Source organism: Epinephelus fuscoguttatus, linkage group LG2 (assembly GCF_011397635.1).
Source record: "Epinephelus fuscoguttatus linkage group LG2, E.fuscoguttatus.final_Chr_v1".
Lineage (NCBI taxonomy): Eukaryota > Metazoa > Chordata > Actinopteri > Perciformes > Serranidae > Epinephelus > Epinephelus fuscoguttatus.
Genome location: NC_064753.1, coordinates 33,542,108 through 33,568,402, shown reverse-complemented (window position 1 = coordinate 33,568,402; position 26,295 = coordinate 33,542,108). Strand labels below are relative to the sequence as shown.

The following is a 26,295-nucleotide window of genomic DNA, read 5'->3' as shown; positions in this document are numbered from 1 at the left end:
AACCCTTAAAGTATTTTTTGTTGCACCTGTAACTACACTCAACAGTGATGTCAGATTACACTTGTAAATCAGTGCCACAAGGTGAGAAGTTAAACCACCGAGGGTTAACAAAGACAAGATGTTCAGGTTGCATTGTGTTTTCTATTTTGTTAATGTAGTTAATGATATGTCTGGACAGCATATTCTGTTTTGTCCATCTTTCTCTATTCGTGGGCACACTATGTGGCTGTCAGGAAAGAAAACACCTGTCAGCGCTTTAGATTCCACTTCGAGACGGCAAAGAGAATACGTTATAGGAGAAGTGCATGAGAGACCATTCAGCATCAGAAAGCCAGAATGGTCTGACAGCAAAAGAAAAACACAGACGTGCTAAAAAAAACAGTCGGAGAGACAATGACAGACAGAGTGACAGAATAAAACCAAAGATAAAGAAACTGAGGGAATCTTACCTTGAGGTTTTTGACAAACAAAGCCATACCCACTCTCGCTGCACTTCTCATCGTACCACTTCCCTGTCAGGTGGAAGTTGTGGTTGTTGGACATGACTGTACACAACGGCTCATCAGCAAACCCACTGAGCCACTCATCTTCCTGGGGGTTCAGAAAGCACAAATCAATACACACTAATACACACAAAGGCCTGGATGTGCAAAAACTCTTCTAGTTAAATTATCTGTTTTTGCCAAAAGCCTTTTGCTAAGAAAAATCTAATCACCAAGATTAAACTTCTGTTGTAGCAGACAAACAGTGAGCTGAAGCTACAGGTAAAAAAAGACAAAGAAACATAGAAAAACATTCAGCAAGTCTAGTTTCAGATCATGGGACTGTTGTGGATGAATCCAGGAACTATGACACAGTGTTTTGTTTCTGCACGCAATGACAAAGCTACCGCTCTGATTCACGTCACCATCATCCACAGTGACTGACAATGGGTATTGCAGTCTGACAAAAACATGAATGCACAAAGCGTACTGGATACAGTGGTGGTGGCCGGGCCCCATTCATTCCTATGAAAGTTGCTCAATGACATGTGAAGCCAAAAAACTGCTGTGTATAAAATTACCTGGATGATCGACACTGCCTCCAAATTCTGAAGGTGACACCAGTCATTTCACGGGGGTTGTGACGCCAAAAAAATGTATCCACCAACTTACAGACCTCTTTCCCATTCAAGTCTATGGGAAAAAGTCTTTTGGGGCCACATGGCATCGCATGACAGACATAATTCCACTGTTTGGCCACTACAAAAATTGGCACCAAAGACCAGCACACTTTCTCAGGGCCTGGACAGAAAGCATGATTTCTCAGGAACAAACTCATATCATTAAATCATCCAAGAAACTCCAGTGAATCTACTTTGAGGAACTCTATGTAAGGGATAATGCACAGTGAGTGGGCCATTACTGCAAAATGTACCCCGACAGGGTGATGCAGGACAGGTCATGAATCAGTCTGAAGGGATTCATAATGCAATAATGACCCACTCAGTGAACAGTATCCCCCTTTTTACACAACTACTTTCTAAAGAAATTAATAATTTTACACAAACTTTTGATTTAGAAATGACTTCACTGTTTCCGTTAGGAACTGTGTCCAAAGCAAAGGCCTGTTATTCATACTGCAGCAGCAGTCTGGTATTCAGAAATAACAGACCATAGAGCGCCATGACTGACCATGAAGTGATGTGTAATAATACTGCATAACTCTGTGGTCACGTTTATACTTTCTCAAGCTCCTCCATCTGGTCAGTGTATCCTCATACAACAGTTCGTATGATATCCTACAAATTTGCGCCCCACAAATGACGTTAAGCACTTAACATTAAGTTTTGTACTCAATGTTAAGTTACATAGGATGGGATAAGGCAGGTAAAGTGATGTAGGTGAGGTTTAGGAAGGGAAACATGGTGATGACGCACCCTAAAATATGTCAAAAGTCATTCAAAGTTCACACAGTTCCAAACACCTGGGGAAAGTCCTGTATTTGTTTGACCCATCCACCACCCCAACCTGCCTTGTTACGGGGACCACTTCCTTCTTTAACCCTGTCAGCGTATTGATCACGTGATCACAGCCTTCCCAAAATACGTGGGTTATACACCTACTACTGACTCATGATGACATGGGATATTACGAATTTTTGTGCATTACTTTTCGTAGGAAAACGGACAAACGGTGCATGAGAATAGCCTGATCTGGCGTGGACGCCACTGTACAAAGAGACCTGGAGCTGTGATGAGTATACTTGTCCTGTCTTGAGGTGCCATGTTCAATGACAATAACAAAACAGAATTTTCTACAAAAGCCTGGACTCTTTTGGACAGGTTTAGGCAACTCACATGTGGACTTGTGATGGATGCATATTCACACATAAAGACAATGAACTGCTACATTTGTAACAGTTAGCAGTGTAGGTCAACTTAAAGTATCCGCAGGAACTTACAGTGAGGTAGCTCTTTGGTTCAATTGGAGACCAGTTGGTATAGGTGACTGACTTCCAGTTGGTCCATTTCATGGTGTCCTCATCCCGCAGACCAATCCACACACCTACAGAGCTTCCCTGGAGCAGCATGGTGATGTAGGCTGCAGAAATTATGATATAACAACAGGAACATAAGACAGAAAAACACACAGCAGTTTTCCTTTCTGTAATGCCGATCAACAGAGCCAGAGAGCAGCACAAAAACAAAGCGATTGTGTCTGACGGTGTTTGTATATGAAATTTATTGGATGGTTGTGCAGCTCATTTTTCCTCTACCTTGTTCAATCTCGTCTTCCACAGCAACCAGCGTACCACCAAAAGATGAACAGATGGACTGGGCATCTTTCCAACTCTTTCCATCCTTTGGGCTGTCAGGGAGGTGAAGCAGGAGACACTGCCAACACACACACGCACGCACACACATCCCACATAAAACATGAATATCACATTGTGAAATGCAAATCATTATTCCCCTATCACCGCCAGGACTCTTGTTTGGAAAGGTCAGGATTCAATGTAAAAAAATATCCAAGCGTGTAGTCTTCTTTGATAGACAGAGAAGGATATAATTTCGTTTCATGTTCCTGGTGAGAGGAGAGCAATGTTTGGCAGCTCTTATGCATCGACAAGAGCTCTGCTTCTTATGATTCAATTTGTGGGAAATTATGTAACATTACACAAAGAATTAACTTCTTCACTGTTTGCTGTTCAAATCGCATGAAGTTTAGCTGGAAAAGCTAAGCTGAGCTTCTGACTACCTATGCTCCAAATCGTGACCTGAAACCTACCCTTGTTAATCGTCCCTAGATCGATGTTGGTAACTAGGCCAACAGGCCTTGAGGCTCTGGAATTCTCTACCTGAGGAGGCTGGCTGGCACATAACCTGTTTTTAAATCATTGCTTAAAACCATTTTTTTTATAGGAAAGCTTTCCCTTTTAATGCCTAATTTGTACTTTTTGATTTGTAACTTTTGTGTTTTATTTTCTTTTTCTTACTTTCTGTTTTTGCCTCTGTACACGCTGTTTTAAATATTGTATTGTAAATACAATATTAATACAATTATTAATATTACAAATACAATACAAATACAATTATTATCATTATGTTGTTGTCACCTCTCTCACTGCCCTCATTTCCTGTCAACACTAATAAAAACATAATGCGTCATTTTAAAAAAAAGTAATTACTCCTTATTCCATATTTTATGATCAAGGAGAGAAAGGACAGACATCGCTACGAGGCTTTCTGTTCTGTTTAATATGCAGATCAATGATGGTCTTTAAAGACTGCATTTATTCCACATCAGTGGGTCTCACCTGGACCAACACAGTGAAGAATGGCAACCTTATCACTAGCTTAAAACTTTCTTTCTGAAATTTTGTTTTGGTGGAAAATTAGTTATTTAAGGTCCAGTGTGTAGGATTTGGGGATATCTATTGGTAGAAATGGTATAAAACATTATTAACTATGTTTTCATGAGCTTATAATCACCTCAAACTAAGAATCATTGTGTTTTTGTTACCTAAGAATGAACTCTGTCTGTCTATGTACGAAGTGGGTCCTTTTTTTCACCGAGTCCAGCTTGTTGCTCCTCCAGTAGCCCAGAAGACAAACCAAACACTGGCTCTAGATAGGCCCATTTGCATTTTACTGTCAGCCACCATAGTTCTCCTAAACCCTATGCACTAGACCTTTAAATTAAGAAGGAAAACAACTTCTCAAAATGTTTCTCTATCACCTTGTATTGTATTTTACTAGCGTTTATATGATTTGAACAATCCAGTTATTTGTTTAAAGAAAGCTAAATTTTGAGATGTAATACTGGTTGAGATTATTTCAGCTGTTTTTTTTTTCTTTTGAGGTTGACTCAGCTTGAGAATCATCAGCAGGGGGTTATCCTGAAGTTGTCAACATATCTCACTGAGGAACAGTGAATGTAATCACAAACATCCTGTTTCAATCCCAGAGGCAGCTGGGAATGTAGAGAAGTCAGATAACAGGATAAAGTGAGCCTCTTATGTATGGTTCGCACTGTTACAGCAAAATTAGTGGATAATCATATAAAATAGTAATACTCACAAACTTTAGATTTTTTGGTCTCCACACAACTGACAAGATGGCGGCAAATTGTAAAGACATTTCAAAATAACCTATCACAAAGTAATGGGTAATGTCACAGACAATACATTTGTATTGTTCTGCAGTTTTTGTTACGTTGCTTTAGTCTTTCATAAGGGACATAAATTGCTGATTCAAGAGTGTGTATGCATGTGTGTGTCCAAGTGTGTGCCTGCACCTTGTGGCCAAAGTACAGCCATTCCTCCGGACATCCTCCAATGTAGTGCGGCTCCCTGGGAGTCTCCACCACAGACACAGTCCTCCTCTTGCAAACGTAGCCGTGGAGATCACTGCATTTATTCGCTGACCACTTTCCTGCGACATACCAGGAAAACCTCAACACATCATAGCATGTGCAAATAAACATGCATCATTGAGTGTTTCTGAATGTGCATGTGTTTACCTGATGAAGAGGACATGGTGATACACAACCTGGTTCTCTTCCATATGTCACCACTGGTAGTGTCCTCTGCCCAGTACTCAAATTCTAGCTTTGTCTTGTCGCTCCACCTGCAAAAGAACACACAAATAGATTTAATAAACGGCTCTAGATGATGTCTTGATTTTAATGAACCTGCCCCACAAGCCTCTATGGTGCTTTGTTTGTGTAGTAAAGTAGAAGAGTAACTCAGTTAGGGGTTTGTTTTTTGTTTGCTTAGAAAGTTTGAATCACCACACTCGTCAAGTGTCTCTTACAGGTTACATGTCTGTGAAAACACGGATGCTTCACACACATCCCCGGCAGCACAGACGATCTATATAAGCAACAACATTTCAATGTGGACACCCAAGATTAGATATGACGTTGAGTTATAGCCAGAAACATGTTTTATTCAGAACATTATGATGTCACTGTAACGTTGGCCTTTGGCCCTTTGGATATAATATGTCCATACTTCATTATTTTACCCTATTAGCATTTGTGTGACATTTTCCCATAATCAGCATAAGAATTATTTAATTATGACCAGAAACATGTTTTTTGAGGTTCCACACACTGACCTTGATCTTTGACCTTCAACCACAAAAGTCTAATCCAAGCGGACATTTGTGCCAAATTTGAAGAAAATCCCTTAAGGTGTTGTTAAGCTATTGTGTGCACAAGAATGAGACAGATGCAAGGTCAAATTGACCTTGACCTTTGACCACCAACATCTTATCAGTACATCGTTGAGTGCAAGTGGATGTTATTGCCAAATTTGAAGAAATTCTCACAAGGCGTTATTGCGATATTGCATTCGCGAGAATGAGATGATGCAATGTCACACTGAACTTGACCTTTGCCCTTTGACCACCAAAATCTAGGAAGTTCATTGTTGAGTCCAAGGGGATGTTTGAGCCAAATTTGAAGAAATGACCTCAAGGCATTCTTCAGAATGAGACAGACATGGAGATGGACAGACAGCCCGAAAACATATTACCCTCTGCTGTGGCTATGGCTGATGCAGAGGAATAAAAATCTTGCATCCTATTTTGTTACATTTCTGTTTTTTAATGTGGCAACACCTGGAGCCTGTTTTGCCTTTAGCTTGACTTTATTTCTTAAGATATATAGTATATTCAGTTTGAGTTTGTTTAAACAAGTTGCACTCCAGTTGGTTGAATGTTGCTCTCCCCTAGAGACCATCAAGCTACTATATGCAACATGAAATTATTTCCTTTTGCTTATTTTTACATGTCTTGCTGATCTAAACATTGTACCGTGCATGAGCATTCTGTAGGATTCAAAAATGTATCTTTAATTTGTGAGTGGCTGCAACTATCTGCAACTGGTACGCAAGCAGTGCTCCCAAATTGCTCATGCGAAACAGGCCTCTTGGTTCTAACTACATCAACATTTCTTTACTGGAGATGCGTCGGCTGCTTTCATAGAATCAATATCAGTAACAGGAAACACACACACACCCGATCTCCCCTTCAGGCTCCCCAAAGGACAGGCCGATCCACCAGTCAGTCGGGCCCATGGACAGCTGAGGAGACACAGTGAAAAGAACAGAGATGAAAAAAGAGCTTACTTCACTTTTACCCTCCTCCTTTGCTATCCAGTCCTCACTGGGCCGGAAGATCTGCTTTTCAGAGCCTCTCTGACATGAGCGGCCATTCAGGCGCTCTCCTCGGCCCGTGCTTCGCCTCTTTCATTGCGTTGTTTTGTTCCCTTTATCCCCTCACAAGCCTCAACACCACAAGAGACTTCTTTAGTGTGGTCCAAAAGACCGCTGCCGAAAAACAGCCTGTCTCTTACTCCCTATGTGTGGGGGCACTCGAGCATGAAAGTGTCCGCATATGAGGTACGTTTTAGCCTGCTCGACGTGCGTCTGTAAACACTTGAGTTTGTATGAGCGTGTCAATTGCGTTCACACTTGTTCGTGCATGATTGTTTTCCAATGTGTGTGTGTGTGTGTGTGTGTGTGTGTGTGTGAACTGTTAGTAGAATAGGCCTATTGGGCCGTTCAATGGAGAGGAGCCTCTGTGATGTACATTGCTTTGGCTGTGTGCTCCTGAGTGAAACTGTGCTCCTGGAAAACAAACAAACGAAAGTGTTTATGCCCTAACACCCCTGGCATCATTTTGGTTACTACAACTAGATGGTGGAATTAAAACTAAATGTTGATGTTTTTTTTCCTTAACAACTTCAGTATGAGTTTAAGTAAAGAGGTCAAGTAGAGAGTAAAAGAAGCAGTTAAGATATAAATCACTAAAAAAACTGAAGCTGTTTTGTCTCTCCACAGACATAATTCTGTTTGAAAGCATAGCAAACTAAGTGCAGTAGCTATTTTGTTTAGTTATAGTTATAAATAATTATTTCTGTGTTTTAAAATGAGCTAAAATTGTTGTTTCCTCTTAAATAAGATGTAAAATAGTTATTAAAATGCGTAAAAAACACATTTTGCATACTGCATATTTTAAAATGAGTAATGTTTTTAAGAGGCACATTGCAAAACAAATTAGATTCTCAAAATTATTTGCATCCTACTCATTAATTTTACAGTGAGAATATTGGTTATTATTACATATTCAATTTAATCTTGTCAAATTTTTATCACTTTACCCAACGTAATTATACTACAAAATCTAGATTCTGCCGAAAGCCTTAGGATGTGTGTTTTAAAACAGGGACGATGACAAAATATTTGCGCATCTTTTGTCAACATTATCTTATAAATCTGTATATATGGCAGGACTGAAATTCTGTGAAGCTATGTATATAAGCTGTGGCAATAACACACCCGTCGCAAGCGCTCCTTGACAAAGTGCAGCTCCTCTCTGGAGTGAATGGACACCAGGTAGGCTCCCATCATCTGACAGGCCAGAGAGACGGAGTCCCAGTTAAAGGGCTGCTTCGCTAGCAGGTACTCAGCTCCACGGTAAAACACCCAGGGCTCGCTCTCTGTGGGGGAGTCAGACTAATGATTATAATACTGTACACATTTTCAAGTCATAACATTTTAAACATATTGATGGGTGTAATCAATATCTACACTATCAGTGTCTTAAAAGCTTTTGTATGTCAGAAACAATGAAGAAAATTCAAATTCCACTTACGCTCAGTGTACCAATAGGGTTTTTTCAGTTTATCACCTGCAACATAAATCAGAGTTTGGTCATGAATGCAATACTGATGTGTGTATGTACAGTATATCTGTGTAGAGAGTGGTTGTGTGAGGACGTTTACCTCTTGCCAGCTTGCAGATCCACTCATGTTTGGCGTCACAGGGCTGTGGCGTGAGAGTGTTGGTCAGGTCACTGTACACGGCACAGTCCCTCCTGTCATCCTCGTCGTTCTTATCCTCTATGAAGGACGCCACCACCTGCACCACAACACACACACACAAGGCAAACTCATAATGGATGAATATCAGTATTGTTACAATAGGTCATGTGGATACTTGGACATACTTACAGGAGCACCATCAGACCACTCCCAGGATCCAAGGTGTTCAGGGTCTCTCTTATTTAAGCCCACCCAGAACCAACGACCCTCTGTTCTAAAAAAGAGGAGGAGAACAAAAAACACACTGCAACAAAAGTCCATCTGAGGAAGTGTTTTATATGGAAGCAGTTTATCTCCTAAGTTGGAGATAATAGCTCCTCCATAGGAGATACAGGTAGGAAATGTAGGCGATAATATTTCCTATGTAGGAGATAAGCTTGCCTTTTACAGCTTTTGTAGTTTGACACGTATCATTTGACAGTGGTCACTAATGTACTTTACCGGCACACTGTTGAAAAAAATCTTTCCAGATGGATGGGAGTAAATATGGTGTTTATAACATCTTTTATCCTTGTATTTAGCTTTGTTAGACCTGAAAAATAGGCTACTGAGATTAAATATGTTATAATTTTTTTACCACACCATTTTGACCTGAATAACATCATAACACTCACTGAAGTTTGGCAATGTCAGAAAAATCTCCTATCACTGTACAGGTGATTGCCTATGATGATGATAAAGAAGAAGAAAATGCCTGTTTTTGGTTAATGCAGTTGAATAAGTACCGGACAAATCAAAGTATTTCATCAAATTGATTCAGAACTTGGAGTGCCCCAAGGTACAATTCAAGGGCCTTAGGGCTTCTTTTTTTAATATATTTTTTGGGCATTTTTAGCCTTTATTTGACAGGTGTGAAGGGGGGAGAGAGAGAGGGAGTGACATGCAGCAAAGGGCCACAGGCTGGAGTCGAACCCAGGCCGCTGCGGCAACAGCCTTGTACATCTACCACTAAGCCACCGATGCCCTGGGACTTAGGACTTCTTATTGTCCTTGTACGTGCTTCTCCTCAGTCACATCATACACAAACATGGCATTTCATTTCTATGCAGAAATTGCCCCTGGTAAAGCCCAATGATCTTACTAAAACTATCCTATCTAGTTAGATGTTGAGCAGATGTGAAACATTGGTTGTTTGCAAATTTCTCCAATTAAATTCCGATAAAAACTGAGATTCACGTTATTGGCCCAGAAAACCTGCATGCACAGAAGAAGCCACATTTTGGTGTCATTTCTAACAACATCAAGCCTGCAGTCGAAGACATAAGTGCAATTTTATTCTGACCTCAGTTTTGAATATCATATCAACAAGCTTAACTTGTTTTCATCATCTGGAAAATATTCAAGATTCAACAGTTTTAAGTTTCAAAGATGCAAGTACATTTGTTTCATTATGACTGGACTACTGCAATGGCCTTTTAAGTGAAAACCAGACAGCACTAAACAGACTCCAGCAACATTCAAATGCATTAAGAACCTACTTTGTGCAGACTTAGGACTGGAGGGGTTTGTGCCTTTGCTGTCAGGGCGTCTACGCTCTGGTATGATCTGCCTGAGGAGCTCAGGCTAACCAAATCATTATCCTCTTTTAAATCATGCCTAAAAACTGATTTTATGGTTAATGTGTCATTATGTTTTACGATTTTAATCTCATATGTGGTTCACTGGTTTGTGTCTTGTTGATTTTATTCCTGTGTCTTCTGATTTTATTAATCTCTGAAACTTGGTGATTTTTTTAATATCACAGGATATTCCCTCATATAGTCCGACTCCAAACCTAACACTTACTTGACTAATTCTTTACAGTTGCAATTAAGAAACATGATATTTAAAATTCACTGCTTGATTAAATGACTTATGTTTTTTTTTACTGGAGGCATCCCGTAGAAAAGTAATCATCTGCAGACTGATTATAAAACAATCCCAAACCACATTTCATCTCCAAGAGCCAATAATTAAATCCTGTACGCACTGCTCTGTGCAAATGAAATAAAAATGCCTTAACTGATACAATTATCAGTTCCCACAACATTCCTACACTGACGAGGCCCAGAGGGCTGTACCAACCCTTCAAACATGGTACTGAGGAGCTGCTTAACAAACACCTGCTCCTCATAGTGGTGGAAGCTGGCCAGTTGAGCCCCAAGGGCCTGGCAGAAGAAGTCTGCTTCCACCCAAGAACGCTTCATCAGGACTTTCTCATTGTGGAACACCTAGAAGAGCAAAAATGACTGTCAGCAGAGGGTTACAGGTTAATCAATGGACAACAAACACTGTCAGTAAGGCTGTAGGGATGGTTTTGTTTGTTTCTGTGTCTTTCTATGATATTATATTCTATATTTTGTCAATCCAAATTATTATTTTGAAGGCTGCTCTTTGTAGCAGGTATCACAGTAGCTTTGTGGTTAGTAGTGCCCGCTCACAAACACACCCCGAGCCCTGTCTATTGAGCTGAAAAAATATGCTGAATAACTGACCAGGTGATCGACAGAGAATTAATCAGCAACTATTTCTATAGAGTCAATGTCGCTTTATTTTTAAGTTAAAAAAAAAAAGATAATTTTAAAAAACAGGTTCTAGCTTTTTTAATGTGATTATTTTCTGTTTAGTCTTGTATGGTAATAAATTAAATATTTAAGGTTTGGACTGCTGGTTGGACAAAAAAGACATTGGTGGATGTCAACATGGCCTCTGGGAACTTATGAGGGGTTACTTAGGAGTGGAGCAAAAAATCTATACAGCATAGCATCACAATATTTTGTATGGCAATATTTTATTGATACACAGGCGCCAAGTTTCTATTTATTTTCATTATTTGACATAATAATACCAATTAAACTTATGTTCGCCTACTAGAATAATAAATTAAAATGCTTTTTCAGTCCACTGGAAACATTTAGCTTCAATAAAGATGCTTGAAGCGGCAAACTCTACAGTACCTTTAAACTTCATTGTATTAGATAAAACAGATACATTTTTTTTCATTGAGGACATACTTCACAGTTGAAAAAAGGACATAAACTGCAGTATATTTCATTGCAATACTCAACATATTGCAAAATGTTCAAAATCGCATAAGTACTGTGACTAAAGTATCGTGATATCGTATCATATCATGGGGCCTCTGCTGACTCCTACTCCTTCTCTTTAATGACTTGTTATAGCTCAGTGATTAATCAATTGATTGAGAAAATAACACAGAAAGATTGACTGATAATGAAATTAAGATGCAGACCTTGTGGAAACTAGAAAATAAATCATCTGTAGGTGTGAATATGAATAAGTTTGTCTGTCTATGTGTGTAAGCCCTGTGATAGATTGATCTCATGTCCAGAATGTACACAGTCTGACACCCAGTGCATACTAGGAGAGGCTTTAGTCCTCTGTGACCATGAACGGGCTAGAAATGAACACATGGATGTAATAGTTTGTGGTTCTAAAAATCAAATATTACATTAAGGGTGTTTCTGGGTCTATTGTGGCCCATGTTTGACCTACAAAACTAAGCACCTAAATTAAAGAGGAGAGGTAAGGAGAGAGGATAAAAAGAAAAGCTGAATCAAAAACATGAGTCAGGACAGAGAGGAGAGAGGAGCACAGAGAAGAGAGGAGGGAGATCTGACCTTAAAACAGTCGAGCAGCCCAGAGTGTGATTCCCACCCTGGAGGACAGGGGGCGAAGGCATCAATGTGGTGCCCTGGCAACTGGACCTCATGGTAGCTGCTGATGCTCTGCTTGCACACTGAAAAGGCCTTGTGGGACTTGCAGTCTTTCACCTCCCAGTGACCCAGAGCAGGGCCACCTGACATAGCAACACATCCGCCAGCACTGACTGAAGAAAGGAAAAGGAAAGGAGAAGATGGAGGAGTTTAAAAGAAGAAGGGAGATTTATATTAACAACATCCACAAATAAACACAATCACAATATACTTTTATGTTTCCGTAATGTAAAACAAAAACATTTCCAGATTACCTGGCTGGTGTTTGTTCCAGTTTGTGAAGGTGAGAGGCACCAAGGAGCCATTGTGAGGAAGCCAGCCGTACTCTCCCCTCGTGTCATGATCTGCAATGCCGATCCAGTAATACCTGCTGCTGTTGGCCCCGCTCTCGCTCAGCAAACTGTTGACAAACGCCTGCTCAAACCTGCCAGCATGAGGAAGGAAAGAGGTGTGAGGGACTTCAATGTTGCCACAAGTAAAACACGAGAAATAATTTGCTCAATAAACCACCTGTTTTCCATAGTTAGGAGAGGAGCCTTGCAGTAATATCCCATCAGTGCATCTCCAAAGTTCTGTTCATGGCTGGTCACAGTGTAGCAGGAGTGGCCATGTCGCTTCCAGCCCTGCAGCATTATAAATGATTTACAATTTAAAAAAAAAATCACTGTTAAAAATAGCAAAAGTGCAGACAAGAGGTGCAAAGAAGAAAAGCTTATTTAAAATGACTTAAAACTGAGTTTAAAAATACATCTGCAGTCCTTGCAGGGTGGACTAGGCAGTGTAAATAAGGATTTTTTTTAGCTTTGATTTGGAACTAGTCAGTCAGGGTTTGTCTAACATCATCTGGGAGGTTATTCCAGGTTTGTTTTGCAGGTATCTGGTCAGAAAACCAAAGTACTGGGCAAGTTCCAATTTCGGCCTGATGATGGCACTAGATAAAAAAGTCAGGACATCACTAAAGTCATTAGTATGTATCCTCTAGGGGACCCTGAACATGTGTATCAAATATCACTACAAGCCATCTGATAGCTGTGACGATATTTCAGTCAAAATCCAAATATGCTAGCACAAAAGAAAAAGTCAGGGGATCAACAAAGGACCCTGGATGTCTGTACAAGATGTCAGTTGCTGAGACAATGACAAACAGATCAACCGACACTGCCATCCATAGAGCCACACCATTGCTGAAAACACTTGTTTGTATTTCTCAAGGTTAATCTTAGAAGCTTCTTGTTGGCATCAGTAACAAAACTTGAGTATCGTTTTGGCACAACTATTGCTACCCTATACGAGTCTGGGGTGAAGGTTATTCTGTGTTAGTGTGTATGTGTTCAGTTACATGCAAGCCTGTGTGTTCAGTTGTGTGGTGGGGGTGTTTGGACAAGTGGTGTCAATTCACGCCCCCTGCTCACCCCTATATCCCATCTAACCCCCATCCTTCCTATACTTGGGGTCCAGAGGCCTACACAAACACTGACATGAAGACAAGCTTTCTTCAAAACTGGTGTGCCTGAAGTCACTTTATCTGCACTATATAGAAAATTTATGACACAGACAACAAAGAGACTAAAGTGGAAAATATAGTTTTGTTTGCTGAAACCCTAGGAGGAACCACAAAGGACTGTTCCAGCATGTCCAGTGATGTTTTATTATGCCTGTAGGGCCATTCCTGCCCTCAAGTTCCAGGGCATGAAGTAGCCCGATGACTCAGGAGTCTGATATTCTTGTAAACAGAGTCAAGGAGCAACATGAATGCCAGACAATACGTCAGCAGTTGAGTGAATCAGCCCATTGTGCTTCCGAAGGGGCAACTTGCTCAGAAGTTGAACTGCAGCGGGCATGTGGCTCCGCCTGGTGCGCGTCCCAATCTGTAAGGAGCTATTGTAACTCCACACAGCGCATAATCTGCCTGACAAATTTATGCATAAGTCACTTCAATTACTGTCGGAAATAGAAAAAAAATTTCCTTGAGCAGAATGTGGTCAAAGCACTAAAATGTCATTTTACCAAGTCAACAAATTTCTTACAAATCCTTTCGTTATGTGAGAAATTGAGTCATTTTTCAGTGAACTTCAGTGATGATTTTTGCTTTTTAGATACAATCGACATCAGCACTTTCCTTAAAAAAGGGAGTCCCTTACACTGGAATACATGAACATACAATTACTGTTAAAAGTAAATCAATATGGAACAACCTGAAACCAAACATCATCTCGTGCTGGTAGATTTGACCTTTGCATTTTTTAGAAACAGAGCTGTACCACATTATGGGTAGTCTCATCAGAGGTAAATTAAGAAGATTAAGTTTTGTGTAATCATGTAATGTGTTGTTTTTTTATCCCCTTTAATTGCCACTGCCTGGGAGGGTTTCCTTATCTTGCGTCAGCCATTGAGTACACGTTGATCTGGATGTATGTGCGTGTGCGTGTGCGTGTGCGTGTGCGTTCATGTTCCTACCTCGGGACAACCTTCATCCCAGGTTCCAGGCTCATGAACAGGATTCTGGCTTTCTCTTCTACACACAGCAGGCAGTCGCTCATCACATGATACTAAAAGCCAGTTACCTTCCTGTGAACAAAGGGATTAGAGCTGACTTGATTAAAAATGAATTAATCAGACGATGGTACTTTGATAAAAGATTAATCATCATTTGATTAAATGACATTTCCTGGTTCCAGCTACTAAATTAAGAGATATGAAAGAAAGAAAAAAAGAAAAAAGAATGAATTACACACAGAAAGAACATGACACACACAGGCCCCAAATATAAACACATGCAATAACAGGACCTATACACATGCATTCATGGAAAAATCTCACATCAAGCCGCCCATGGATAGGCATCCTGAGCAGTTAGGGGTTCAGTATCTTACTCAAGAGTACAATGGCTGTGCCCAGGAGGGTAACTGGCACCGCTCCAGCACAATTCACTCACTTAAAAAGCTAAACTCACTTGTTAATCGAGCTTCAAGATCATTTCTACATTAAAGAAGCACTGACACGAGATTTCCCACCTTCCTGTCTGCTTTGACACAGAGTGCTGCATCCGTCAGGTTGTGAGGAGGATGATACTGGTGCCAGAGCGTGAGAGTTACTGGTGAGCCATCAGACCACTCTACAGTCGGTGACGATGCTGGTTTCCAAAGACCGATCCACACCTCTGTGCTCTCCATAGAAACTGTAGAACATGAGGACGTACACACACAAAGTAATATTAAGTATCCCTTTGGTATTTCTCCAGAGTGTCTATCACAAATAGAGCTTCACATGTGTTTATTTCATAATGCTGCGAACCGTTAGCCAGGAGGTTGAGCAGCATTTCCACCTCAGACAGGGAGTGGATGCTGGTGAGGTTTGCCCCCTGAGAGCCACAGGCCCGGGAAGACTCCTCCCAGCTTCCTGCTTCGGTCTCTGACAGCAGCCGGTAGCAGAAACCATTATGAGGCCACCATCCATCAGCGCACTCTGTATGGATATACTGCCAGTTCTCTGTAAGAAGGAGAAATATTAGGAGAGGAAGAGAAATCAGAATAGGACAGACTGGAATAACATAAATTCACAGCAGACATTGTTTTGGTCTAGCCACCAACAGCGCAATAGAGAGGAAGGTCAGAAGTTCGCTCCCCAGGCGCAGCGCAGCTGTTGAGGCCAAGAGCTACAAGAGCTAAAAGAGCTGCTAAGCACGCTGACTCATAACTCATCCCTGCTACAGTCCAGACACCTCTGAAGATGCAGAAAAGCAGTCTAAATGTTAGGTATTAATGCGGCGTGTGCGCACATGCGCTCACCTAGTGGCTCGGCTCGGCGGGTGTCGTCAAGCGTCTGCTTACAGATGTACGGCAGGGCGGACTCACAGGACAGACTCTGCCAGTGACCCTCGACAACTGAGCTGTACACTCCACACTGTCTGTTGTCCTGCAGCGGGCTGGCAGGCAGAACTGATGCGAACATAGTGATGGGAGCAAAGCCCAAAACAAATGGTTATTATTGCTTCTGTAAAACTAATGATAATTGTGCAAAATCAACCAATTTCAGGCAGGAGGGAAAGACTGTGGCTAACCCCTCCCATCGTGGACACAAACTTTATTCTATCTATTTTTGTCTCTGGATTTTTGCAGATTCAATAAACAAATAATCAGTACCTGTGGTGTAATTGACCAGTGACAGAGGTGCTCCATCGGACCATTGCCACCCCCGTCTATCTTTTAGGTGGTTCAGCCCGATCCACACCATCGCTCCGACGCTTGCCAGTCGATCTACCACAAGATTCAAACACATGAATGTTGTATGAAGTGTCAGCAAATTCAATGTCTGTGGAAAACTGCAAACTATCGTCCGGTCTCACACATCACTGTGGGATTTAAATATAGCAGGGAGGGAAGGGCGAAACCTGCAAGAATCTGTATAGTCTAGACTAGTTCTGGTGTAGCATTTGTGGATGTAATACAGGTACATGGTGGAAGTTTATAGTCTCTGTATGTGTTTTCTACCAGATGCCTACCTCTGATGTACCTTTGCTCTGCCAGGCTGGTGATACTGAGCAGATTTCCACCCTGAGCCTGGCAGGTCGACATTGCCTGACTCCAGGTCAGGATGCTGTACAGGTTGAACTGGTAACATGCCCGCAGCTCCTTGTTTGACTCCCAGAACAGCTCACAACTGGAATCTGTGAACAAAGCCACAAATTAAAAAGGCAGTAGAGAGCTGAGAAGGAACACAGGTACAGGTGAATCCTTAGAATCACTTTGTTTGAGAAAGGCCTACAAAGTCATGCTACCTCTGTGTGTTCTGTAATCTGAGCTTCTCTGTGGTTTGTTGTAGTAAAACGGTGTGGCCACAAATGCATCTTAGTAAAGTGGTTCGCAGCTGGTCCAGCCACAGGGTCAAGATTTCTCCTTAGTCATTAGCTCAAAGTCCACACAGTTTAATACATTCAGCGCCATACTGGTGTCTGGCTATGTCTCTGTCAAGTGGTTGTGTGTTAGTCACTTACTCTACAGCAGGAAACAGCATTTCAAAATAAAAGCTCTGTTGCAGAAATTTACTGTACTTAAAAATAAAGTGTGTTTTTTACAAACTTGACACATTTATAATGGTCAATTCAGAATAGACCCACGACACACTTTTGGACTGGCACCCACCAGTTGGGAACCACTGTGTTTGGTGTATGAGTGTGTCCAACAGGCTAGCTCATTGCTGCTGCTTTGCACTGTGCTCATACAGCAAATATCCAGATAGCATTGTCACAGAAGCATAGCACCAACCCTCCAGTTCCCCCCTGGATAACACCTTTACCTTTGACAGTACTACTATTGTTGTTGTTGTTGTTGTTTAGTACTGTTTATGGAGTTAGCACCATTAGCTGCTAGCTACCTTCATATTAACAACCGTGTCCATTAAACTCATGCGCTCTGAACTGCACACAGAGCCTCTTTGAGGTTTGAACAAATTTCAGTGACACAAATTGATTTTTAATGCACTATATGGCAAAAGTAAGTGGACACCCAAACAGTACACCCTTCTGTGATAACTGAACATTTATTTTCAGAATCACGGAAATTAATTTGTTGCTAAAACAGCCTCCGCTCTTCTGGAAAGGTTTTGTTTCCACAATATTGTGGAATCTGGCTGCAGCCCTTATTCAGTCAAAGGAGGAAGTTGAACGATGACGTTGGACAAAAAGGTCTGGCTCACAGTCGGTTTTGCTCCAGTTCATCCCAAAGGTGTTGGATTAGCTTAGGTTCAAGACTCTGCACAGGTCAGCTGTTCCCACCCAAACAATGATTTCGATGGAGATAGATTTGTGTAATCTGTTAATACAAAACAACTTCCACAAATACAAAAAAGATTTGTAAATTCACAAAAATATTTTGCATATATAAAACATCCATCCATCCATCCATTTTCAACTGCTTATCCAATGTTATGTAGCAGGGGCAGCAGGCTGCGCAAAGTGCTCCAGATGACCCCTCTCCCCTGCAACACTTTCCAGCACGTCCTGGGGGAGCCCGAGGCGGGGCCAGAGAAGATATGTAATCCTTTCAGCAGGTTCTGGGTCTGAACCAGGGCCTCCTACCAGTGGGATGTGCCTGGAACACCTCTAACAGGAGGCGCCACTTGTATCCGCAACCTCATTCTTTTGGTCACCACCTAAAGCTCATGACCATAGGTGAGGGTTGGGACGTAGATGGACCAGTAAAGTGAAATCTTTGCCTTCTGGCTCAGCTCCCTCTTCACCACAACAGTCTGGCACAGCGGCCGTATCACTGCAGACGCTGCGCCACACCGCCGATCCATCTCAAGCTCCATTCTACCCTCACTTGTGAACAAGACCCCAAGACACTTGAACTCCCTTGCCTGGGGCAGTAACTCTCTTCCAATCTGAAGGGGGCAATCGACCATTTTCCAGCACAGAATCATGGACTCAGATTTGAAGGTGCTGACTCTCATCCCAACCTCTTAACACTTAGCTGCAAATCGCTCCAGTGCATGCTGGAGGGAACGGTGTCATGAAGCCAACAGAACCACATCATCTGCAAAAAGCAGAGATGCAATTCTGAGGTCCTGAAACCTCCCCCCTTCCTCCTGTGCCTTGAGATCCTACCCATGAGTATCACAAACAGAATCAGAGACAAGGGACAACCCTGGTGGAGGCCAACACCCACTGAGAATGTGCTTGACTTTGTGCCAAGTATGCAAACACAGCTCTCACTTTGGTCATACAGGGACCGGATGGCTCTTAGCAGCGACCCCAGTACCCCGTATTCCCACAGTAGCCCTGACAAGACTCCCCGTGGGATGCTTTTCCTTCTCCAAGTCCACAAAGCACATGTAGACTGGATGGGCAAACTCCCACGACCCCTCGAGCAATGCTCCTCCTGAATCTGAGGTTCGACTATCGGTCGGAGCCTCCTTTCCAGCAACATAAAACTAATTTGCTCACAGATAATGTTGTATTTGTGGAATTTGTTTGTGTAGACAAATCAGTTCAGACAAATAATATTGAGACAAATCCATCCCTATGTTTTATTATGGACCTCTCATTGTGCATTACGATGTTAAAACAGAAGGTGTCCAACATACATCAGGCCATATAGTATATTTACACAAGCTCCTTTCTTACTCTTAGTGTATCTGTTAGTCAATTTTACCTTGCACCGGACAGAAGCCCCATCTTTCGGAGTCATCATAGCGAGTGGTGGTAGCACACCACTGAAGATGGTCCTCGCGCCCCTCAGTCGTGCACTCAGAGTACCATTTGTTGTTGTATTTAAAGGGCAAAGCACAGGGCATGCCATGTGCATTTCCCAACAAAGTGTGGATATCTGCAAATAAAAAACACATCTAGTATAATCTTAACTGACAAACGACCTGTGCAGACAAGTCACACATAAATTAAGATGACTGTTTTGTGTTGCGTAAGTGTGTCATCTGTCACCAAAGGGCTGATTATGCATCAGAAAACATGCAAGTGTTTACCTTCATATGGATATGAGCAGGGCCCCTCTTTGGGCGTGTTATACCTTTTCCACTCATGATAGGAGTTCTTCTTTACCACCACCAAACGTCCGGCCACGGCCACCTTCCACTGGGATGCCCCGTAAAGCATGTTCCCACGGCAGCGCCACCACAGAACGGGGATGGCCATGTCGCACTCGAATGTGCCCAGAGGCTGCGTCGTGTCAGAGATGTTGAGGCCCAGGCACATGCTGGTGCCCAGATTGAAGAGGCGATGTCGGGAGACCCACTTCCATAGCATGCGGCGGGTGGGCCGCTCGCAGTCCTCCAGCACCAGGTTAGAGCGATCTACTGTGATGCAGCGTTTCAGTGGCTCGCTTTCCAGGATGAACAGACCCTTTTCTGGAAAGAGAGGGATGAGGGAAGGAGGGAAGGAGAGGAGGGGGAGGAACTGATGTGAAATCATAATTGTCAAACAATTTCCTGCAGTCTGGTGAATTTTTATGCATCATTTTTTATGCCTTTTCTGCACCAATTTATCTTAGAAATGTCTTTAATTTTCATCAAAGCAAAAGTGAAGTCCTTGACTACGTTCATGTTTATTTGGGGGGGAAGCACAAGGTCAAAACTGAGAAACTGTATGTGCTGTTGTTTCTCATCATATGCTTCATAACTTAACAGTTAATCCATTTATTTTGGCAGTAACATTATATTGAGTTACTTAAACCAGGATTATGTCCTTGAGATGTCTCTTTTGCCATTTTACAAAGTTTAAAGGGATTCCTCACTTTAGTGCGCATTGCATAAAGTCTTCCTCAAGTCACAAGCCAATGGTGTAAAGGTTACATATCATATGATGGTGTGCCGCCTCAGTGGGATACAAAATGTTTCACATAAAGTCAGTTCAGTTCTGTGAGCTTTTTCACAACCACTTTCAATACTTTGCCTCCTCTATCAGATGTTGCTGCACCAAAGTGGACCTCAACGTAGATGAAGGCCTGCAGGAAGTTTTTGCCTTCCAAAACAAATAAAGATCTTGTGTAACTGGATATAATAACAAAACAGAGGATGTACACTGAATGTATACAACCGGCAGTGGTGAAAACAACCAGAGGAATTATCTCTCCCCTTTTGTCACTACTGCAAACCACAGAGGAAAAACAAAGAGCGTATGTACGTTAAGGGTGTACTTTCATTGCCCCCTGTTTTTATACTAGAATGGACTATACCATAATACTACCACAAACATTAAAGGTTTGGTTGTAGTATTTAGGGGCATCTATTGGCAGAAATGGAACACAATAATATAACTATTTTCATTAGTGTTTAATCAACTGAAAATAAGAAATGATTCTTATTTTGTGTGTTTTTGTTACCTTAGAATGAGCTGTTTATATCTACATGCTAGGGCTACACGATATCAGGAAAACATGCGACATGTGATATTAGCTATGTTTCCATCCAAAAGTGATTTGAATCATTGGGAAATGCGCATTAAAAGTAATACGAATCCTGTGTGTTTCCATTAAATGTACAGACTTTGGTGAAAACTATGAACACAGGTTTTCTGCAGAACCAGAAACAAAACAAGTCTCACATTCTACTTCTTCTACGTTTTCTGCTGGTTGGCAACCAGCTTGTAAATGCATTACCGCCCTCCCAACCCGGAGTGTGGATATCACCATGGAGAGAGGTGCGCTACGTCAGACTTAATTCGAACATAACTGTTTCCATCCCCTGTTTTGCGCATCAACATTTTTTCGAATCAACCAAAACCCGGCTAAAGCGAGCGTATTTAGTTTGTGCGAATCAGGGGATTTTAATTCGAATTTTGGCGTTTCCATCATAATTTTCTGACTTGGCGACATGGCTAATGATAATTTCTATTTCATACTCTTTTCTTACTTCTAACAGTTCTGATTCTGATTCTGAGCCCTACTACATACGGAGCTGGTCCTCTCCCACGGAGTCCACCATGTTGATCTACAGTAGCCTAGAATGGACAAACCAAACACTGGCTGCAGATAGGGCCATCTGCACTTTTGCGTTGGCCACCATAATTCTCCTACATGCTTGGCTCCCAGGAAGTTTCAGCTGGCTGCAACCTCCCTGATAGCTGCTACTAAATCCCTCATACAGGACCTTTTAATAGTGTATTCCAGGAGAAAAGAGTGTGTTTACATCTGATGCGGACAAATGAGTATCATGGTTAGATGCAGATTGAAAACTGTGGTAGGAGTGCAACAATTAGTCATTTTAATTTTGGATTTCTTTGCTGATTATGCACTAGGTTAATCAATTAAGTGTTTTAGCATGTAAAACATGTTACAAATTGTCCAACCAACTTTCCAAAACCCCAAAAGTATTAAATTTACAACTAAACTGAACAGAAACAGCTGGAAATCAGAGGATATGAACCATCAATTATCTCAAATTCAATGTACAATGATATAAAACAGAGAAAAATCAGCATATCCTGACGCGTGAGAGGCTATAATCAGTGAATATCTGATTTTATTCCTCGATAAAACTAATCACTGATTATCACTCAACTAAAAAATGATTAGTTGACATTCAGCCCTTGTGCAAACCTTATCACACTATCTTCATTTTTCCTTCATTCAGATTTCAGCAGTAAGATTTTATAATGTTTACTTATAATAATGCATCAATCTGGACAGCACATGTTTGTCTTCATTCTCAGTTGTCCACAGATAATAAAAATCACTGCTGGTAACCTGAGCCAAGCAGCAGCAGTGGGGCTCAACAACTGGACATGGAGATAGTTTAAGGTTCACCAGGAAACTGGTGAATAGTTTCATTTCAGTCACCATCACTCCATAAGATCAGCACAATGACAACATGTTGTAATGGTTATTCTGCTTCCTCCACACACCACTCAGTACAGTTATATAATTATCTACCATGTTAGAAGCACAGGACAACAGATGTAGTGTGGCTTTATTGTGCAGGAGGTCAGTAACAATAGAAAAAAAGAGCCCCAAGCAGCAGCTGCAGCCAGATGATGATTTAACTTACTGTAAAACTCCATGAGCTGGTTTTTCTCCAGCACCTCATCGTCCTCCTCGGTGACACACAGGCAGCTTTTCGCCAACAACACTGCTACGCAAATAGTCGCCACAACAGCCAGGGAGTCGATGAGACGAAACAACTGCATTAACATTTCGACGGCGGGATGCGGTGTTGAAGTGCAAATGTCCGCACATACCGAGGGTCCTGGTCAGAGAGAGTATTTTGGGGGCTCGTTGTTTTTTCCCCTTCATAGAAAACTTTGTGCCGAGTGGAGTTTTTCAGCGGGGGACCAGCGACGTCACGTCTGACGGAGGAGCTGCTGCTGCTCTCCGGTCTGGAGGCTGCATTCCTGCCGCTGTGGACTGTTTTCACTGGGACACAGCCATGAAACTTTATTTAGACTCAACAACCAGGCAACAAATAAACAGACAGACAGACAGACAGATAGACAGACAGACAGACAGATAGAGCGGTGACATTTACTTAGGCCTAAGTATTGTACTTTTTAATGTGATTGTACCTTACATGAGTATTTCCATTTCTTGCCACTGTATACTTGTTCTCCACAACAATTCAGAGGCAAGTACTGCACTTTTTATTGCATTTTTTAAAATACAATTTCAGTTACTTTGCAGATTCAGGTTATTAATACAAAATATTATCAACTGAGAATTCTAGTACTTTAAAGGTCCAGCGTGGAGGATTTAGTGGCATCTAGTGGTGAGGTTGCAGAACTGAAAGTTTTACCATGTGCCAAGCCTGTAGGACAGGGCGAGCCAATTACAGATTCAATTGGGCCGGATTTTAAAACCAGAAAATGATGATAGGCCACATTTTCAGCAGTGAGCAACCAATCTACTTTTTTTAGTTTTTACCTTATACAGTCTATGGCTGTTATGGCTGTTTGCTGTTAGCCCTGCTTGATTAAACCGCAATCGTAAACAATAATAGCGGTGACAGAGCATATTGAAATATGGCTTTCCACATGCTGAAGACATGTATTGATAAAGTATTGGCTTTTTACTGGCGAAGGTTTTCGCAGGAGAGAGGCTGCAGCCTGATGATAAATGAAACCAAAACTTTAAAAAGTAACGATAAAAGACCTGATCAAGTCAGAGCTTATTATATACGGTCTTGATTAAATTTGCCTCGGGCTGTTTAATAACGGGTCTTGGTACCAATCCCTGTCCGGGCCACTCAGAAGTAGCTTCTGGGCAGCATGTGGCCCGTGGGTTGCCAATTGAATGGGCCCAGTGTAGGAGAAATATGGTGGCCAACATGAAATGGAAATGGCCCTATCTAGAGCCAAGACAGACTCTTTGGAATAGGACCAGGCCACCAAGAAGTGCTTGGGCTTTGCAGCCAATTTTTGTATAAGCCAAACAGTGTAACCACGTCAGTTGTGTGATGCCATTGGGCTCAAAGACTTTCTTCCATTCATTTACATAGCAAAAGAGATGTTTGTAAATCAGTTAATACATTTTTCAGAATTTGATCCATTTGGTTCAATAACATCTGGAAAGTCTAGAAGAGACACATGATTGAATAATTTTATTCCCATTCAAGTCACTAAACCAGAAGTAGCTGGCTCAGTTGAAGGAGATCTCTCTTCCTCTATGGGCCCAGTGATGCAGAGGCAATGCCAATCATTCGGGTCATTTTATATGTGTCAGTAAAACTTTTTTGGCTTCATGTGCCACTGAGCAACTTTTAGAGGAATGAACTGCCTCCAACACTATATCCAGGTCTCTTCATACATCCATGAAGAGGACCCACTCTGTCTGTAGATATTAACAGCTCAATCTAAGGTAACAAAAACATGATTCTTGTTTTCAGGTGATTATTAACTACTGATTTCAGTCAACAGATGCTCTTAAATCACACATACTAGACCTTTAAGTATTTTTAACAGAGTGTATCTGCACTTTGGTATTTCCTTTTATACGGGCAAATTTTGGGACGATGGGCCCCTGAGCACAGATATGCAAAAGGCCCCATCACATCTCCTCAACAGGAGCAAGACACACAGACTTTGTGTTGGTTTGGCCTCTTTTATTGGTTGTTTTGCATCTCTTTGTAATTGTTATGCGTCTTTTGTGGTTTTGTGTCTATTTGAGCTGATTTTGTATCCTTTTCTGGTCAATGTGTGTCTCTTTTTGGTTGTTTTGCCTGTTTGTGTAGTTATTTTGTTACTCTTTCCTTTCCTTTGCATCTCGTTTTGGTAATTTTGTGTCTATTTGTGGTAATTTTGGGTCTATTCCTGGGTGATAATTTGATTGACATGTTGCAGGTGAAGGCTGGGGGCCCCTGTGCCTTTGCCTGTAGGCCTGTTCTAGCCTGGTTCCAGACCATAGACCCCGCCCACTCAACTGAGTAGGCTTGCATCTCTGGTCTGGCATACTGCAATGAATTTGTGATTTATCTCGTCCAAAAGATGGAAGGACCAATGAACGCCGGGGTGGGGGCGGGTCTAGCGATTAGCCAATCAGCGCCACGCTGATGTCAAGCTGTCTGCCAGTGGATAACTGGTGAGGATAGCAACAATGGCGACCGCTACAGATCCTACAGACCACATTAACGATGCTATTGAGGTATTTCGCCAATACTCGCGTTAATGGAGGACCAAATTAAGGAAGCTGCTAAACTGGATTTAACGGCGGTGCAGCTCCCCCTTGTAAATTGCCTTCAATGGAGGCGATGTCAGACTGAAGGTTCTGGGAGCTTCAGTCTGACACTCAGGCTAGGCCTGTTCAGTAAACCATCCAAGGTTACTTATACTAAAATAATAAAAGATCCGAGTACTTTTTTCACCACTGGACAGACAGCACTGAAAGCAGCAGAGGCTGAGACCTTCTGACAGTCCTGAGGCTTATCAACCTCCAAAAACACTGGATCCTACAATTTCCCATAATGCAGCCGACAATAGCATCTTTTGTTACACCCCTCCTCCCTCTAAATGCACACATCCTTGAACTCCACAGCTCAATCTGTGATGATCCTGACAATGTCTCAGACTTTGGAAAAGCTCCTCCAGAGCAACAGAAGACTTTATAAAACTGTTTTTCACAGGCTGTTCCCTCAAAGGTCTCATCAAGTACAACACACACAGCAAACTGTGGATGACAGCTGTATTATATTTTGTACAGACACCCAGAAACAAGCCAGTACTCCTACTGTACACAAAATAATATCCCACCCCAGGTTTTCCTTATATTGCCATTTGATGAAACACAACTTTAGGAAAACGCACCATGTGAGCACATTTTAAGACACATAATAAAGTTGTTAGAACTACATTTAACACAGTTCCCTTCAAAAGTGCAAAAAAGAACTTCAATTTGAGGGATGAGCGAATACACTACTATCTGTATCTTTGCAACCAAATTGAGCATAGCGTTAGTTCAGGCAGGACACAATGTCAAGCTCAGCTCATGTCCCAGCTACATCAGCTGATCTCAAGCAGCCCAATCAACTGATGGAGCAGCTGATTGAGGGAAGGGAGTCAGCTGATAGATCACATGATTCCTTTCTATGCAACCAATTGGCGGATCTCATTCTGAGCGACATATTTAAACTGGTTTGGCCTGCCTACTGTTGCTGCTTCCTCTGCAAGCTGCTTTGCAACCTGCCTCCAACCCAGCTCCTCCTTTTCATGTTGTGTCTGACTTATCAGTGTCATTTCTGTTTGTCATTGATGCTGCTCTGTTCTGTTCGCA

The 26,295-nt window shown here is 41.8% G+C and overlaps 1 protein-coding gene across 2 annotated transcripts in view; it reads right to left on the bottom strand.

The window, feature by feature from the left end:
• Window positions 1-22,910, bottom strand: part of pla2r1 (phospholipase A2 receptor 1) — a 32,571-nt gene extending 9,661 nt beyond the window's left edge. Inside the window, exons 1-23 of one of the 2 annotated variants that reach the window (XM_049600548.1) lie at window positions 22,586-22,910; window positions 19,568-19,948; window positions 19,240-19,413; window positions 16,590-16,754; window positions 16,231-16,344; window positions 15,877-16,026; window positions 15,383-15,577; window positions 15,103-15,266; window positions 14,546-14,656; window positions 12,599-12,711; window positions 12,343-12,512; window positions 11,993-12,201; window positions 10,437-10,582; window positions 8,502-8,586; window positions 8,274-8,409; window positions 8,144-8,179; window positions 7,828-7,988; window positions 6,506-6,570; window positions 5,004-5,110; window positions 4,779-4,915; window positions 2,758-2,875; window positions 2,443-2,582; window positions 450-591 (exon numbers count right to left, since the gene is read on the bottom strand). In XM_049600548.1, coding sequence (XP_049456505.1) covers window positions 450-591; window positions 2,443-2,582; window positions 2,758-2,875; window positions 4,779-4,915; window positions 5,004-5,110; window positions 6,506-6,570; window positions 7,828-7,988; window positions 8,144-8,179; window positions 8,274-8,409; window positions 8,502-8,586; window positions 10,437-10,582; window positions 11,993-12,201; window positions 12,343-12,512; window positions 12,599-12,711; window positions 14,546-14,656; window positions 15,103-15,266; window positions 15,383-15,577; window positions 15,877-16,026; window positions 16,231-16,344; window positions 16,590-16,754; window positions 19,240-19,413; window positions 19,568-19,948; window positions 22,586-22,730 — 3,364 coding nt within the window. In that variant the 5' untranslated portion in view covers window positions 22,731-22,910. Of the gene's footprint in view, window positions 1-449; window positions 592-2,442; window positions 2,583-2,757; window positions 2,876-4,778; window positions 4,916-5,003; window positions 5,111-6,505; window positions 6,571-7,827; window positions 7,989-8,143; window positions 8,180-8,273; window positions 8,410-8,501; window positions 8,587-10,436; window positions 10,583-11,992; window positions 12,202-12,342; window positions 12,513-12,598; window positions 12,712-14,545; window positions 14,657-15,102; window positions 15,267-15,382; window positions 15,578-15,876; window positions 16,027-16,230; window positions 16,345-16,589; window positions 16,755-19,239; window positions 19,414-19,567; window positions 19,949-22,585 lie in introns of those variants that run through there. The other variant, XM_049600557.1, reaches the window with a different exon arrangement.
• Window positions 22,911-26,295: the final 3,385 nt, after the last annotated feature.